Consider the following 16828-nt stretch of genomic DNA (forward strand, 5'->3'; position numbering starts at 1 on the left):
CTCATCTCCACTACAAATAGGAAAAAGAGGCTACAATTTGCAAGAGCTCACCAAAATTGAACAGTTGAAGACTGGAAAAATGTTGCCTGGTCTGATGAGTCTCGATTTATGTTGAGACATTCAGATGTTAGAGTCAGAATTTGGCGTAAACAGAATGAGAACATGGAACCATCATGCCTTGTTACCACTGTGCAGGCTGGTGGTGGTGGTGTAATGGTGTGGGGGATGTTTTCCTGGCACACTTTAGGCCCCTTAGTGCCAATTGGGCATCGTTTAAATGCCACGGCCTACCTGAGCATTGTTTCTGACCATGTCCATCCCTTTATGGCCACCATGTACCCATCCTCTGATGGCTACTTCCACCATGTCACAAAGCTCTAATCATTTCAAATTGGTTTCTTGAACATGACAATGAGTTCACTGTACTAAAATGGCCTCCACAGTCACCAGATCTCAACCCAATAGAGTATCTTTGGGATGTGGTGGAACGGGAGATTCGCATCATGGATGTGCAGCCGACAAATCTGCGGCAACTGTGTGATGCCATCATGTCAATATGGACCAAACTCCCTGAGGAATGCTTCCAGCACCTTGTTGAATCTATGCCACGAAGAATTGAGGCAGTTCTGAAGGCAAAAGGGGGTCCAACCCGTTACTAGCATGGGGTACCTAATAAAGTGGCCGGTGAGTGTATATATGTGTGTGTATTCACCGGGCACTTTATTATGTACACCTTGCTAGGACTGGGCTGGACCCCCACTTGCCTTAATTCTTCATGGCATAGATTAAACAAGGTGCTGGAAACATTTGGTCCGTATGATAGCATCACGCAGGCCATTTGAGCATTGAACTCATTGTCATGTTCAAGAAAGCAGTTTGATATGATTTGAGCTTTGTGATATGGCGTGTTATACTAAAGGCCCAAAGTGTGCCAAGAAACACATCATTACACCAGCAGCAGCCTGAACCGCTGATACAAGGCAGGATGGATCCATGCTTTAATGTTGTTTGCGCTAAATTCTGTATGTCGCAGCAGAAATTGAGACTCATCAGACCAGGAAATGTTTTTCCAGTCTTCTATTGTCCAAAATTTGGTGAGCCCGTGTGAATTGTAGCCTCAGTTTGCTGTTCTCAGCTGACAGGAGTGGCACCGGTGTGTCTTCTGCTTCAAAGTTGGACGTGTTGTGCGTTCAGAGATGCTCTTCTGCAGACCTCGGTTGTAATTTGTGGTTATTTGAGCTACTGTTGCCTTTCTTTCAGCTCGAACCGGATATTTTCTTTTTTTCAGATCATTCTCTGTAAACCCTAGAGATGGCTGTGCATGAAAATCCTAGTAGATCAGCAGTTTTGGAAATACTCTGATACCTGTCTGGCACCAACAACCAGGCCACGTTCAAAGTCACTTAAATCACCTTTCTTCCTCATTCTGATGCTTATGACCATGTCTAAATGTATTAAGTTCCTGCCATGTGATTGGCTGATTAGATATTTGTGTTAACGAAAAGTTGAACAGGTGTACCTAATACAGTGCCAGGTATTGTTTAATTTACAAATGAATATAATTAAGCAATCCCCTTGTAAAATAATGTTAAAAGTTCATTTTTGTGAGCTGTATCTGAAGATAAACCAGACTACGGAAGAGGAAAAGACAGCGAGAGAGTCGCTAGGCGAGCATTGGGAACATTTTGTTGGGAATGTTGTGGCTTTAGGCCAGAGTTCACCACCGCTGGTCCATCTTTCCTGCGACTGGAATTCCCGACAAAGTCCCTCTTTGTTTGGACAGACAGACGGGCCAGGGCAGTGTCACACATACATCCGGCTCCACAGAGCTGATCTTCGGTGACAAGAGGCCGTGTGCCAGAGCTGGTGCAGCAATATTTATTGTGGATGAAATGTGTTATTGTTGACAATAGATGGATATTCACGCTGACCTGCCAGAACTGTGCTAACACACTCCTTGCATTCCACCAGTCCTTCGGGAATTTGTCAGCCTGCGAATGTGGCTCAAAAAGGAATGGATTAATGCTTAGCACACAATTTGTCATTCCTGTAGTAATGTTCTCAAGGCTAGGTATGTATATATTCTGACAAAGCACATGTTATTGTTATTTGACTTATAAAGTGAACAGAAAATCACCTTGTGTTATTCTTATCTAAAGTCACAAAGGTCAATATTTGAAAGTAAACACTCAATTTGAGGAAATATGTGCATTTACATAGACTATACATGTGCTGAGTGTGTTGAGCGCTTGGAAATGCCAGCATACGTTGGACTTTGGTTATATTTATTGATATTTCTTGGGTGTGGTGATTGATCATAGCTATTTCCTTTGCACTTTGACTGCTCCGTGTAGATCTTTCATGTATGGAGAAATTAAAAAGTAAAAAGTGCATGTTAGCTTTTTCTCTCTGTGTAGACATTTTGTTAACTTTGGGTATTTTTGTATTTAACTTCCCTAATGTTATCAGAGCAATAGCACAACTTGACAAAACATCCTAGGGACAAAGGAATAAAAGGGCGTAGTGATTATTAGGGTTCATTTACTTAAGAACTAAAAATAAGCTGGATATATAAACGATCTTTTGTGTATATTTTGTATTGTGTGAGACAAGTTTGCACATCTTTTCCAGTTGAAGTAGCATAAATAACTACTCGGGAGGCAAAAAAGCAGTGCGAGCTGCTGTGAAAGGCATCCATGGTGTGTAAAATAAATTGGGGTTACACATACACAATGCAATTAACAGAAGAAAAAAATACTATAAACCATAAACTACATCCAAATGATGCTATTATTAGACTGGATACTGTTAAAGGGATAGTTCACCCAAAAATAAAAATTCTGTCATTAATTACTCACCCTCATGTCGTTCCAAACCCGTAAGACCTTTGATCGTCTTCGAAACACAAATGAAGATCATTTGAATGAAATCTGAGAGCTTTCTGTCCCTCCATTGCTATGCAACTACCACTTTCAAGTCCCAGAAAGGTAGTAAAGACGTCATTAAAGTGATCCATGTGACTCCAGTGGTGTAACCTAAATTTTATGTAGCAGCGCAAGTGTTTTGTTACCGCAAAAAAACATAATTTACCACTTTATTTACAAAATATTAATCTCCCACAGTCGTTCACGCAACAACATCTGCTCTCGCATTAACACAACACGCATGCATCGTGGTGCTCTCGTGAATGCACATTGGAGATTAATATTGTGTAAATAAAGTGGTAAATTGTGGTTTCCGCGCAAACAAAAGCACTTGTGTTGCTTCATAAAATTAAGATCTTTTTAATGAAATCTGAGAGCTTTCAGTCCCTCCATTGACAGCCTACGCAACTACCACTTTCAAGCCCCAGAAAGGTAGTAAAGACACAATTAAAGGTAGGGTAGACAATTTTCTGAGAGGCTAGCAATAGCGAGCTAGCTTTGAAAGCATGATATCCCGTCCTCCCTTCAGAGCGTCTTCAAAGCCACAACTGCTTCAAAAGTTTCAAAACACATGAACACGTACAGCAGTGAGTAGCCTACACAAAAGAATCACGAGAGACGGCGTTAAAGGGTTAGTTCGCCCATTTAAGACATGAAGTTGTATGCAATCCTTACCAGCACTATAGTGCATACACACTGACCCACTCTGTTGTCACCTCCCTGGTCAGAGTTCTGGCCGCTGGAAGTTTTTCAATAAAGTACTCCCGGTTATTTTCCGGGGCCACAAAACTGTGCGTTTTTACGTGAAAAAATGATTTGCGTTTCAAAGCTTGATTAATTTACCACACAAAAAACACGCCGGTCAAAATTCATACCTCAGTTTTAATCGGCACTATTTTCTATCCATCCGCGCTGCTGCTGTCAACGTCAACAGTGCGCACGTTCCGATCTGCTGTAGTGTTTACACAATCGATTGACAACGACGTAAAAAGTATTAAATTAACAATTTAAAGTGCGAACTTGTAAATTCCCAGGCTGTGAACACAAGGATGTGCCGGGATCAAAGTTCAGATTCCATCGTTTTCCTGTTTCGAATATAACTAGAGACAGCTTACCGAGCATAATCTCCATCTGCTGTTAGTCGATCTCACCAGCAGGGGGTGCAAGCGCTTGTTGTTGGCTGGTTGCCATCGGCTACTCTGCGGGAGCTAAAATATCCAGAATAAAGGATTTTCGTGTGCGTAGTGCTCACTTCAGCGAAGACGATTACATCCCCAACCGGGAGGAAAAGGAAAATTAAAGAGTTTTGCTGTACCAGTAACACGGGTAAGCTCTATTTACTAACTTTATTATCCCATGTCTAAACTGTACGGTAAACAAGCTGATGTTTAGACTCCATTATAAAACACGTGAAAAGATGTCTAATATAAAAACAGTATATAGGGATGTTGGTACAATTTGCTGAGAAAACTATTTGATTGAACACACACACAATTGAGGTTTTGTGTTGCAATCAATAACATTGTCGTTGTGGTAAAATTACTTTAATCATCTGATCCGTCTGACATTGTGCTAAAATTGGTTTCATCATCAGAAGTTTCCAAGTTTCGCAGTCAGACATGTTGTCAGCGAGTCGCACTATCAACAGCTGATCGGAACGTGCGCACTGTTGACGTTGACAGCCGCGCGGATTGATAGAAATGGATAGAAAATAGTGCAGATTAAAACTGAGGTATGAATTTTGACCGGCGTGTTTTTTGTGTGGTAAATTAATCAAGCTTTGAAACGCAAATCATTTTTTCACGTAAAAACGCACAGTTTTGTGGCCCTGGAAAATAACCGGGAGTACTTTATTGAAAAACTTCCAGCGGCCAGAACTCTGACCAGGGAGGTGACTACAGAGTGGGTCAGTGTGTATGCACTATAGTGCTGGTAAGGATTGCATACAACTTCATGTCTTAAATGGGCGAACTAACCCTTTAAGCTGCTTCATGTCTCAAAGCACATAACATTACAATAATAATGAACATAAACAAAGAGCGCTGACCACCTGACTGCTGGAGAATTATTTCAGCGTTGATAGTGTTGCCACTGAAACACATAAATTTGAGTCATAAAACGCTCATATATCGTCACGGGTTTCCAATCTGCAAATGACAGTTATGGCGTGAATGCAGCATGAGCTGGTTGTTTTGGTTCAGGAGGAACTGTAAAAGTTGCTGCTGTTTCGGCGCTCGGAGACTGACATCTGTCTAAATCTGAGCATTAACACGCTGATGATGTGTGATATTTGCATGAGCAGGTGTGCGGAGGTATGGAAATACATAAGTTGACAGGCAGGACCGAATGCAATGATTGGACGACGAACATTTTATGGTCTTAGACCATATATATATACATTTTTAGACCACTTAACTTTGTTTGCTATCAGGATGTAAAGAGACTTTCAACTAGCGTAAAAAAAAAAAAAGAATAGAACAAAAAGCCTACCCTGCCTTTAAAGTAGGTAAGCTAGTATCCTTTTGTTTTGTGGAAAAAAACCCATAATTTACCACTTTATTTACAAATTATTAATCTCCACGCGCTAGTATACATTTTCTTGAAGTATGACACAAGAAATATTATTAACAATAGGCTATATTTGTGTGCGCCTACACACCGTTACACTGGCTACACTAGTCTGAACGAGTTAATCTTCTATTATATTTCACTCTTCAACTCCAGTGTGTCAGTGTGTGTGTGTGTCTGTGTGTGTGAGAGAGAACACCGATTGACGTCAGCAGTGGGCGTGTACCTGGGCGAGTAAAGTCAGTTCAACAGTTTGTGGTTCAGTCTTCACTTTTCAAGCGTTTTGTTCACTCGCGTGAAACTCACGTCCGTGAAATTTGCCAGCGTGAGGGAGGACGCGTTACATCATCAGCTCACCTTTAACGCAGGTGACACAGAACACCCGGAAGAACGCGCGCATCGAATATCATACGAGTCGCTTCAGTTTCCATAAAGCCCAGAAGAGCTCAACAGATCACAGTCATGTCAGAGCTGAAGAAGAACAAGCTGTTTATTGTGCTGATGGATGTTGTGTGTGTGCTCGCGGGTAAGTCGGATCTTTTATTACATATGCATTTCTGTCTAACATGTTCTAAGCCGATGATTGTGAAATCCAGCCTGAGTTTACCGAAGTTCACCTGCAACCTTTAACTTCTGTTTCTTCCCATAGGATACAAGCACATCTCACACAACACATTATATCTGGGTCAGTGACTATGACCATTGTCTGATATAAAACGTTTTATGTCCCAGTTGTTAATATAATATGCCCAGTGCCCAGTTCTTAATATAGGATAATATCAGTTTTTATTTTGGTTTCATTCATTTGAAAAAAAAAAAAAAGTTCACACCCTTTCCCACACTTATTTTACATTTAAAACATTGTCAAATCTTTTAATTATAAATAAAGTGTGTATATTGCAAATTCTCATGGCTGCTCAATTTGACCTGAACAAATATTAATTTTTAATGGAAAGGTCAAAAATAGAGAATGACTCTGTTTTCAGAAATTAAAAACATTTATCGTAGAATAATTATTTTGCATGAATTGCATTTATAATTGCATGAATGTTTTAATAGATATGACAAAACAAATAAGTGTCATGTCAATGACTTATACATTCTTTTCTTTTTTTACGGGCTTACGACTTTATCTTTCTATTTACCTTTATTTAAAGCTGCATTCCGTAACTTTTTTGGGTTAAAAATGATCCAAAATACATTTTTGAGCAATAACCAGCCACTGTTCAAAACTATCTGCTTGCCGTAGCTCGATTCAAAACGGTAAGCTTGTAATAATGTTTTAAACTCCAGTGGTACTGGTGGATTTCCGTGGGATATTCGAGCATGTCTTTGCGTCATTACATCACATCTGTATACATAAAGAAGGAGTCTCGGCTAGTATAAGCTATATCGCGTGTGAGGATGCTGGAGGTGGAGATTTATAGCCTTTTCTCACAGCTCTTGATATAATTAAACTTATTAATTTGATGGCGGATCCAGAAAGGTTCAAACGACAATCACCAGTGACAACTAGAGACTCACCCGCTGTAAAATGCAAAAGACTTCGTTCGGACTTCGGAGTGGCTACAGAAAAAAAAGAGACTGCAACCGGACCCATGCGAAAACAAGGATAATATCGGAAGGACATTACATGTAGTCACGCAATGCTGACGTTGTTAACATTAACAATTTGAGAACAAAGTATAATTTGCACGGTTTGACGTGATATGATAACTTATAAGCGATCGTTATATTTAATCAGCGCGTTTTACTGCAATGCTTTTTTCCCCTTAGTTGGTCAGAACAAAAGTGGATGTTTACTTGTTCAGACATTTTCCGGTGAAAATTCTTATGTTGGTCATACTTCCAAAAAGTAGAATATGTGATTCTGAATGCCAGTATCCACACCGGCGCGGTGATTGACAGCCTCACACTCTCCTCAAAACATTGTATTCATCCGCGCTGTGCCGTGCCGAGGCACAACCCACGTAAAGTTGATAATTCCGCGAATAACTGCAATTGCAGATTTCGAACAGAGATGGCGACAAAGAGGAAAAACTACGGACTGCAGCTTTAAGTGACTGGTTTATACAAGGTGAATGTTGAGCAATATAAAACCTGAAGTGTTACATTTATTTGTCTGGTGTTTAATATAAGTGATAATTATGTATTTCATGCCAATTGAAGCGACACTACGGGCACATACCAAGGATGTAACCAAATTCTCAAGATTGTGGGGACCAAACGTAAAGTAGAAATCTGACTTTGAAAATAATTCTGAATATTGTGTCTCCCTCAATAATGTACATAATAGGGGTGTAACGGTACATGTATTCGTATTGAACCGTTTCGGTTCGAGGCTTCCGGTTCGGTACGCATACAAACCGAACGATTCCTTGGACCATTTTTCCTGCCGACAAAATTCGCGCTGGCGTGATCACCACAACGTTGCGCAACATCAAATGGCAAGCAAACCGGAACGAAACTGCGCTATTGTGCTTCACGGATCGTTTATCAGTTCGGAGCAGAGCAGCAACATCTGTGCAGCGGGAGCCGATCTCGATCAAGCGACACTGTTACAACCGTTACAACACAGTGCTAAGAGATCCAGTAAAGAAAACATTTGAGTTCGCCACTGAAGTAATAACATCGCTGCGAGATCTAGTGAGAAGCATTCACATTTCTCCGTTATTAACCGTAGATCTCTATTAGATCAAACAGCACTGACGTGGACACCAGGAGAAACATTGTGCCGTGAATGAACTAGTAATACTTTACGTCCACAGACCAGCAACATTCACCATGGATTTAATATAGTAACACTAACTGTAACCAGTTTGGCTGGAATAGTGAAATGCTTTCAAGTACTTCACACATCTTTTTCCAGCACTTCAAAACTCAAATATTATATAAATAAATAGCCTATATGAAGAGTTCAGATGCAAAAGCCTCTATAAGTGCCGTTTGAAATTTTCTTCTAGAAATTAGAATGATCATTTTTATGAAGCTTGTACATTTAAGTTCAGTAATTTCACTCAAATGACAATTAATAGGTAATCTTCATTGCCATTTAAGTGAAATTACTGAACTTAAATATACAAGCTTGATAAAAATGATCATTCTAAGAAAATTTCAAATGGCTTTTGCATCTAAACTCTTCATATATTTAAATGTTATTTTTAATGTGATGACCAAAACATTATTTGTTCATCCTTCAAAGATGACCCCCATTTATAAACCTGAAAGTTTCAAGATGTAGGAAAACTCACTTATTTAAAAAATATTTTTTCTTTTAACAAATAGGAAATTTCTCTGGCACTTCTTACTATTTGCTGTATCGAAAACGTACCGAACCGTGACTTTAAAACCGAGGTACGTACCGAACCGTGATTTTTGTGTACCGTTACACCCCTAGTACATAATGATTTACATCCTATATAATACTGTTTTTTTTTTTTTGGGTGGTATTTACCTTGCAGTGCCGTGTTAATACCATCATACATTAATATGATGATACGTTATTTTCTAATTAAATACTAACATTTTCATTACAATTTAAATATGACATGAACAAAACCTGATGATCATGTTCTCCAGCATGATTTGAGATGCTGAGAGTCATTGGAAAAACATCTGACCGTCCATAGAAAGAGTCACATGATCAATGTCACTAGTTTGCATTTGATTAGTAACCTACAAATTTCACTTGTAGAGCTTGTTCACACATGCAGTGCTTTATTTGAATGAATCAATCTTATGTTACAAAAGGACTGAAACTCTTTATTTCCTTAATTATTAGTTCAGATGCAGCAATTATAATAACTGTTGGTGACGTTCCCATTCCTGCTTTTCATATGGTTTCTGTGCCGCTGTAACTTTGATTTGAGATTCTGCTTTGTATTTCGGCACCAACTACTATTTGAGGCAGCACATAATAACACCTGTAATATTACACCGGTAAAATGAACTGTGCAAGCATTATCTGATGCGCTCCTCTACTAAAGCATAGGCTATGTCATTCATCACAGTAACAATGCTGACCTTTAGGAGTGTCTCCATGCATAATTAAAGTTAAAGTGAACAATGCCTTCTAAAGACAGAGTTTTACTGCGGCTCATATATGCTTCAGGTCTTCTGTGTGGTCTAGTAGACCTGTCCAGATGACTCAGCGTAGAGTGAATAACATTTGTAAATCAGTTTTACTTGGTTCACTGAGTCAGATTTACATCCAAGAAGTGTTCATTAACTGCTGCTTACACAGCAAACTCTCACAGATGAGTCCCAGAATCATTATATCAGTGCCAGTATTGGTGTATTGGGATCTGTTTTCGTTTAAAGCAATAGTTCACCCGAAAATACCAAGTCTGTCATCACTTACGTTCAAAAAAGAAATATACAAGCACTGTAATATGACTTATGATAGGTTTGACTATGATGGAGGGGAAGATATTCAGTGAATAACAGTCTATTCCTCACACAAAGCTAACAAATTGCTTCAAAAGACTTGGAATATAGTGTTTGAATTGAATGAACTAGTGTGGCAGTGCTCACCCACTTTATCATTTTATTTGGCCTTGGTTCTAGAAGTATTTTTCCCATAAGAATTGTTTTAAAGTTTTTGTTAAAAGAGCTAATAACAATGAAACAAACCAATCAATGAATCACATCATTGTACAATTTTAGGCATGCACTATATATCGGTCGATATGTTTTAATGTTGTCTTTAATGACCCGATAAGAAAATTTGTCTGATATTCTAAAGCCGATAAATAATGGATTATTTCCTTCTGCTGAAACACTCCAGATGCAAACATGATGTTCGACATGATGCTTTTGAGTTGCTTGAAATATGATTGAAATCACAAATACAGTTAAGTGCAAAATGTGCAACGCAAGTTTGTCTTGTAGGCTACATAAAATTATAATGAAAACACTTTCATAAAAGAATGGTGTGAATTCTTTGTACACCCGTGTTTTATCACGTTGTTACAGGATAAGCGCATCCAAAATGAAGTTACACCTTTATGACCATCTAAAATTGGATTTCGATTTATATGCCAATATATCGGTTATCGGCTTTCAAATATAAATAATTATTGGTTATCGTTTTTATCATCAATTCCGCTGTTAAACAAGATTATTGTAAAAAAAAAAGCTGACTGCTTCAACAAAAGCGTATACCATTGATTAACAACCTGGTTTACAGAATGTCTGTTTTTAATGGTTTATAACTTATAGCTAAAAATAACAATTCCCCTTGTAGAGAAAATTAATTAGATTTTTACTTCTGAAACTGAATTTTGGTCTTTTTTATTTGAATGAACAACAATGAAATTAAAAGTTATGGGTTAAATCTTAATAAATAAATAAAAAACTGTAAACAAAGCCAATTTTTTCTATAGACAGCAGAGATTGACAGTAGCCGCGTTTCCATTACAGATTTGACGTCAGACAACCGTTGCGATATTTTCTAAATGTAGATAAAAAACTATTCCGAAATGACGCCGTTGCACATTTGCGTATATCGCAGCCACCGCACTAGCCATTATTTTTAATGGAAGGAGACGTAGGCGTGTATCCAAGCATTAATGGCAAAGAAAACCCCTTATACTGGGAGTGGCTCGGATGAGGTGTTTCTTCCTCATATCTGCTTCAAACTCTTGATAAATTGTGGCATTTCTTTGTTTTCCAGTATTCCCGTAATACTTCTGTCTTTTATGAGTTTAATTCTCTCTGTCTCGTCTTCTGTCCGAACATACCACGTCATCTTTACAGAATGATCGACTTTTACACACACCACGTGACCTGTAAATGCGATTGCAAAACTGTTTCCATTTCAGTTTTGCGAAATATTCCTTTTTCGAATTCCCTGAAAAACCACCTTATGCAGCGTGTTAACTTTTTTGCGATATATGGGAGTTTTTGAGAAATTGACATGTTTCCATCTGGTTTATTTTCAATTTCAATTTGTGCAATTTGAAGAGATGGTCCTCACTGCAGAACACGAAATCCAGGGGGAGGAGTTGGATCCATATCCAACTCCTCCCACCTTACATATACCTAAACCTACCCATCTTTGCCCCCTGATCCCTAACCCCACCCCTAAACCTACCCTTCTCCGCCCCCTGATCCCTAACCCCACCCCTAATCCTACCCATCTCTGCCCCCTGATCCCTAACCCCACCCCTAATCCTAACCATCTCCGCCCCCTGATCCCTAACCCCACCCCTAATCCTACCCATCTCCGCCCCCTGATCCCTAACCCCACCCCTAATCCTACCCATCTCCGCCCCCTGATCCCTAACCCCACCCCTAATCCTAACCATCTCCGCCCCCTGATTCCTAACCCCACCCCTAAACATACCCATCTCCGCCCCCTGATCCCCAACCCTAATCCTACCCATCTCCGCCCCCTGATCCCTAACCCCACCCCTAATCCTACCCATCTCCGCCCCCTGATCCCTAACCCCACCCCTAAACCTACCCATCTCCGCCCCCTGATCCCTAACCCCAACCCTAATCCTACCCATCTCCGCCCCCTGATCCCTAACCCCACCCCTAATCCTACCCATCTCCGCCCCTTGATCCCTAACCCCACCCCTAATCCTAACCATCTCCGCCCCTGATCCCTAACCCCACCCCTAATCCTACCCATCTCCGCCCCCTGAGCCCTAACCCCACCCCTAATCCTACCCATCTCCGCCCCCTGAGCCCTAACCCCACCCCTAATCCTACCCATCCCCACCCCTTAGATCTGGATCCATCTCCGCCCCCTGGATCTCGTGTACTGCAATGAGATGCTACTGAATTTGAAGGGTAATGGAAACGCGGCTACTGTGAATGATATTTCCTTACAGTGTGGGCGTGGCCTACAGGTAAACCCCACCTGTGCCATTTAGTGGGAAGACGATAGTGTGGACTGTCAGGAAAGACCAACTCAAACAGATTGGGCCAAAACAATAAATCTAATGCAGGTGTTTGTCTGCACATTCCTGCTGCACTGTTTGCATCTGTGAATGTGCTGCGACGCTGCGTGTCAAGGCTTGCTGTAGAATCAGGTCAGTGCAAGTCACACGCTATTCTCTACTGTCAACACCGGATAGGGATTGCTCTCAAATCATCTACATTTACGTGTCTGTCCAGACAAAGGCATATATTTGTACATGTGTTTGGTTATCCGGAGTGGCCAATAGGCCAGAAAGGGTGAATTAGTGTGGAGTTTGATGCTCATATATTGAGTAGGGCTGCATGACTAATTAAAATAAAAATAAAAAAGCAGTTATAAAGTTGCAAAGGCTGTGATTTATTGAATATGCGCTGCGTGTTTCAGAATGAATCGCGGCACTGTGTTCTTTTACACCTGTGTTTTTTAGCATCTCAGAGAGGCTCGTTCATAGTAAATGTTGCTCCACATGAACTCTGCATCTGCTCTGAGTTTGCAGATCTGTGGATCGCTTATAACATGCGTCAACCGTCTTCCCATATTTGTACACTCTAAAAAATGCTGGGTTGTTTCAACCCAAATTTGGGTCAAATATGGACAAACCCAAATGTTGGGTTAAAAATGTAATTAAAAAATTTACAGTTGAAAGTGAAAGTTGAAGTTGGGTTAAAATTTAAAATTACATTTTTAACCCAACATTTGGGTTTGTCCATATTTGACCCAAATTTGGGTTGAAACAACCCAGCATTTTTTAGAGTGTAATATAAACCCTTAAATTTTACACCAAAATAAAAGCTTGATGGTTTAACATTTGAAAATGAAGATGAAGAAAGCCATAATATTGGTATTGTAATTTAACAGTTGTCCTGATGATTATTGGTGATTATTGATTACTGTTTATTGATGATTTTTCTTTAATACAATTTTTAATGTGAAATATTACAATAGTAATATTTCTTTTGTATTATATATAGAAACTTTCATATGCGATAAATCGAGATTCGTCGATTTGACAGCACTAATAATAAATTCTAAATATATATATATTATTTACTAACTTTTATGTTAGATGTGATTGATCACGATTAATCAATTTGATTATTATTGGTAATATTATTGATTTTTTTAAAAGTCATATTGCTATAATTTTATTTTGGAACAGGGATTTGTTTTATAAATAAAGAATATGTTGCAATTTTGCATTGCAATTTTTTTTCCTTAGATCATGCAATCGTTGATCTGAGGCAATAGGGATTTGAAGTTGAACTCTTTTCACTTGACTTAGTGATTAGTGATTAGCACCTAGCAACCACCTCAAACACCATAGCAACTGAATATCAATGTCCTAGATTCATTAATGATTCTCACGCACACCAGTCCCGTCCATCTAGATCTGTATAGAGAAGCATTTGAGGGGAAAATAACAACGTTTGTCGATATAATTGCTGATATAGAAGATGTAAGTGGCACTTTCTTCTTTCAGCTTGTCTAAATTGTGTTTTCAAAGGATATTGTTCACTTTTGGCTTTGAAATTGCATTATAGTCCAGCTCTGGTGCTAATGTTCCACGATTATGATTCACTGCCTGTTTAATATCCCGCCTTTCTAGATAAAGTTCCCTTCACGGCTCATTGGTAGACCTTTGAGGGGTTTGGTATTGGAAAATCTCTGCAGTGTTGGGATTGGCAGGTTGCATTGTTTGTGACATTTGAGCAAATCCTCAGATGTCCACACCCCTCAGAACTTCATACACATGTAGAAACATTTCAAAGCTCTTCATACTGAAACGGGTAGTGAAAATGTGAGATTTGAAATGCTAAATGTTCCTTTAAAGCCTCACTCTTAAAGGGATAGTTCACCCTAGAATCAAAATTAAGTCATCATTTAAGATCTGTGGTGTTGTTCTAATGCCGTATCTTTCTTTTATGGACCACAAAAAGAGAATGAAAAAAGTCTATATAATGGTAGCGAATAGCGACCAGCATCAAGCTTTTTAAAAAAAAAAGATCGATGATCAGAATGATCCCATGCGACATGTGCCGTATATTACAAGTGTTCTGGGGTATAAGATTTGGTGAAAAACAAACCGAAATTTAATGGAGACCTATTATTTGAAGAAATTCTTCATTGGTCTTCTCTGCACAACAGCTAAAGTGGATTTACTCTATTGAGTTAAGGAAAGTTATCATGAGCACTGTAAAGTTTGAAGCGGATCTCAAAACAAATGTCAGATGACGGGGAAGATTTTAAAACGAGTGGTCATTCATAAATCCGTAAGATCTTTCCTTCATGCTGTGGAATTACAAACCGGTTAACATGCAGAACACAACGAGCGCAGCGCTGAAAAAGGGTTCACTCCGTCCAGAAAAAGCAAAAGTTATGAGAAATAAAGAAAAACAAAAGCAAAAGAAAGTATCCGTGTACTTGCTTCACTCAGTCAAGTATCACCGGGCCGAAACTCGCTTGTCTGATGACAGTCAGAATGACAGTTGACAGATGTGAACGCGATAACTTACGACAAACACAACGGATATATTCACCTCAGCTCAGAGAAGAAGGTACATGGGTTTTATTTCATGTCGGGTTTTTGTTAATCTTGATTCCTCACAGCTTGTGTGCTTTTTGAGTTACACGAACGAACGCGCACTTCGTGCACAGAAGACCAATGTCCAAGAGTTTTGTTAAATAATACGTTAAATAATTTCACCAAACCCTATTGAATACCCCCAGAACACTTGTAATATATGACACGTGTTGCATGGGATCGTTCTGTGATACTTTTGCATCTTTTTAAAAAAGCTTTTAATATGCTGCTCGCTATTCACTGCCATTATGTGGATGTGAGTGGGGCATTTAAAAAAAAAAAAGATTCTCCTTTTGTGGTCCATAAAAGAAAGAAGCCAAGGGCATACAGCATTAGAACAACACCAGGGTGAGTAAATGAGCTTAATTTTCATTTTAGGGTGAACTGTCCTTTTAAAAATAAAAGTTCCAATTCCATAAGGGATTTTCACAGTGATGCCATAGCATAGAAGAACCATTTTTGGTTTCTCAAAGAACCTTTCAGTGAACAGTTCTTACAAGAACCACTTTTTCTTAGTGTGAAGAACATTTTCAAAATCTTAAGAACCTTTTTCCACTATAAAGAACCTTTTGTGAAATGGAAAGATTCCATGGATGTTTAAAGGGATAGTTCACCCCAAAATGAAAATTCTGTCAGTAATTACTCGCCCTCATGTTGTTCCAACCCCGGAAGACTTTCGTTCATCTTCGGAACACAAATTAAGATTTTTTTTATTAAATCTGAGAGCTGGATCACTCCTCCATAGGCTTTAAGGGATTGAAACTTGCCGGCCCAGAAAAGTTATTAAAGACATCGTTAAAATAGTCCGAGTGACTACAGTGGCTCAATCATAAGTTTATCAAGCGACGAGAATACTTTTTGTGCGCAACAAACAAACAAATATTGCGACTTTATTCAACTATTCATTTCCTTCTCTGTGGGCCTCGAGATTTCACGTAGTGTAACTGCGCAGCGCTTCTGTGAACTATCCCTTTAAACATCCATGGAATCTTTCCATTTCACAAAAGGTTCTTTATAGTGGAAAAAGGTTCTCAAGATTTTTAAAATGTTCTTCACACTAAGAAAAAGTGGTTCATTTTGGGGTGAACTACCCCTTTAAGGTTCTCCATCTCTGCCAATAAAGAACCTTCATTTTTAAGGTGTACAGGGATCCATCATGGGAGTGAAACTTCATCTCTATGACTTGATTTCCTCTTTCCTTTGATGCATCAGCAGTTTTAGAAGAATTCATGTTTGTGTTTGGCTCATAAAGTCCTCCACAGGATGCAGAGGTTAAGAGTCTCTGCTGTTCTGTATTTCCTCGTCCTGTATGTCCCATGATTCCTACTGAATTATTGAAAATGCTCCAGCTACTTAAAAGTATTTGCCTCATGTATAGAATTCTCAAACTTGACCACCTTGAAGAATGTTAATTACAGGATTTCCTCGACCTAACCGGACTGTAGTTTAAATATAAGAAAAAATACGTTTAGTCATTCCCTCACCCTCGTGCTGTTCCAAATCTGTGTGACTTTCTTTTGTGGAATACAATTATGAAGTATGCTGAGTTGAGTTAGTTGACATTTAGTTGCAAAGTTAGTAGAATGTCCTAAAGTAGACATGGAAATCAAGTGTAACTTTTTTTTATTTCTGGGTGAACTATCCTCTTAATAGTTAAAAAAAAAAACTTTTTCTTCCAATCCTTAAGACGTGATCTGGATCTGAGAAAGTTTGCGTGCTTCCAAAACGTGTTTGTTTGAGAAAGGTCTGTTTGTGAGGGTTCAGTACAAGTTGTGAGCAAAATATTGCATGAGATATTTAGTTTTCTTTTATATTGATGAGGCTTGT

The 16828-nt window shown here is 39.0% G+C and overlaps 1 protein-coding gene across 2 annotated transcripts in view; it reads left to right on the top strand.

Moving 5' to 3' along the window:
* The first annotated feature begins 5726 nt into the window (after positions 1-5726).
* The window catches only part of plpp2a (phospholipid phosphatase 2a), a 43076-nt gene continuing 31974 nt past the window's right edge, over positions 5727-16828 (top strand). The window contains exon 1 of one of the 2 annotated variants that reach the window (XM_056271654.1): positions 5727-6018. In XM_056271654.1, the coding sequence (XP_056127629.1) occupies positions 5955-6018 (64 nt within the window). In that variant the 5' untranslated portion in view covers positions 5727-5954. Of the gene's footprint in view, positions 6019-13854; positions 13877-16828 lie in introns of those variants that run through there. The other variant, XM_056271655.1, reaches the window with a different exon arrangement.

This window comes from Rhinichthys klamathensis, unplaced genomic scaffold (genome assembly GCF_029890125.1).
Source record: "Rhinichthys klamathensis goyatoka isolate OS25496 unplaced genomic scaffold, OSU_Roscu_1.1 h1tg000323l_1, whole genome shotgun sequence".
NCBI classification, from domain to species: Eukaryota; Metazoa; Chordata; class Actinopteri; order Cypriniformes; family Leuciscidae; genus Rhinichthys; species Rhinichthys klamathensis.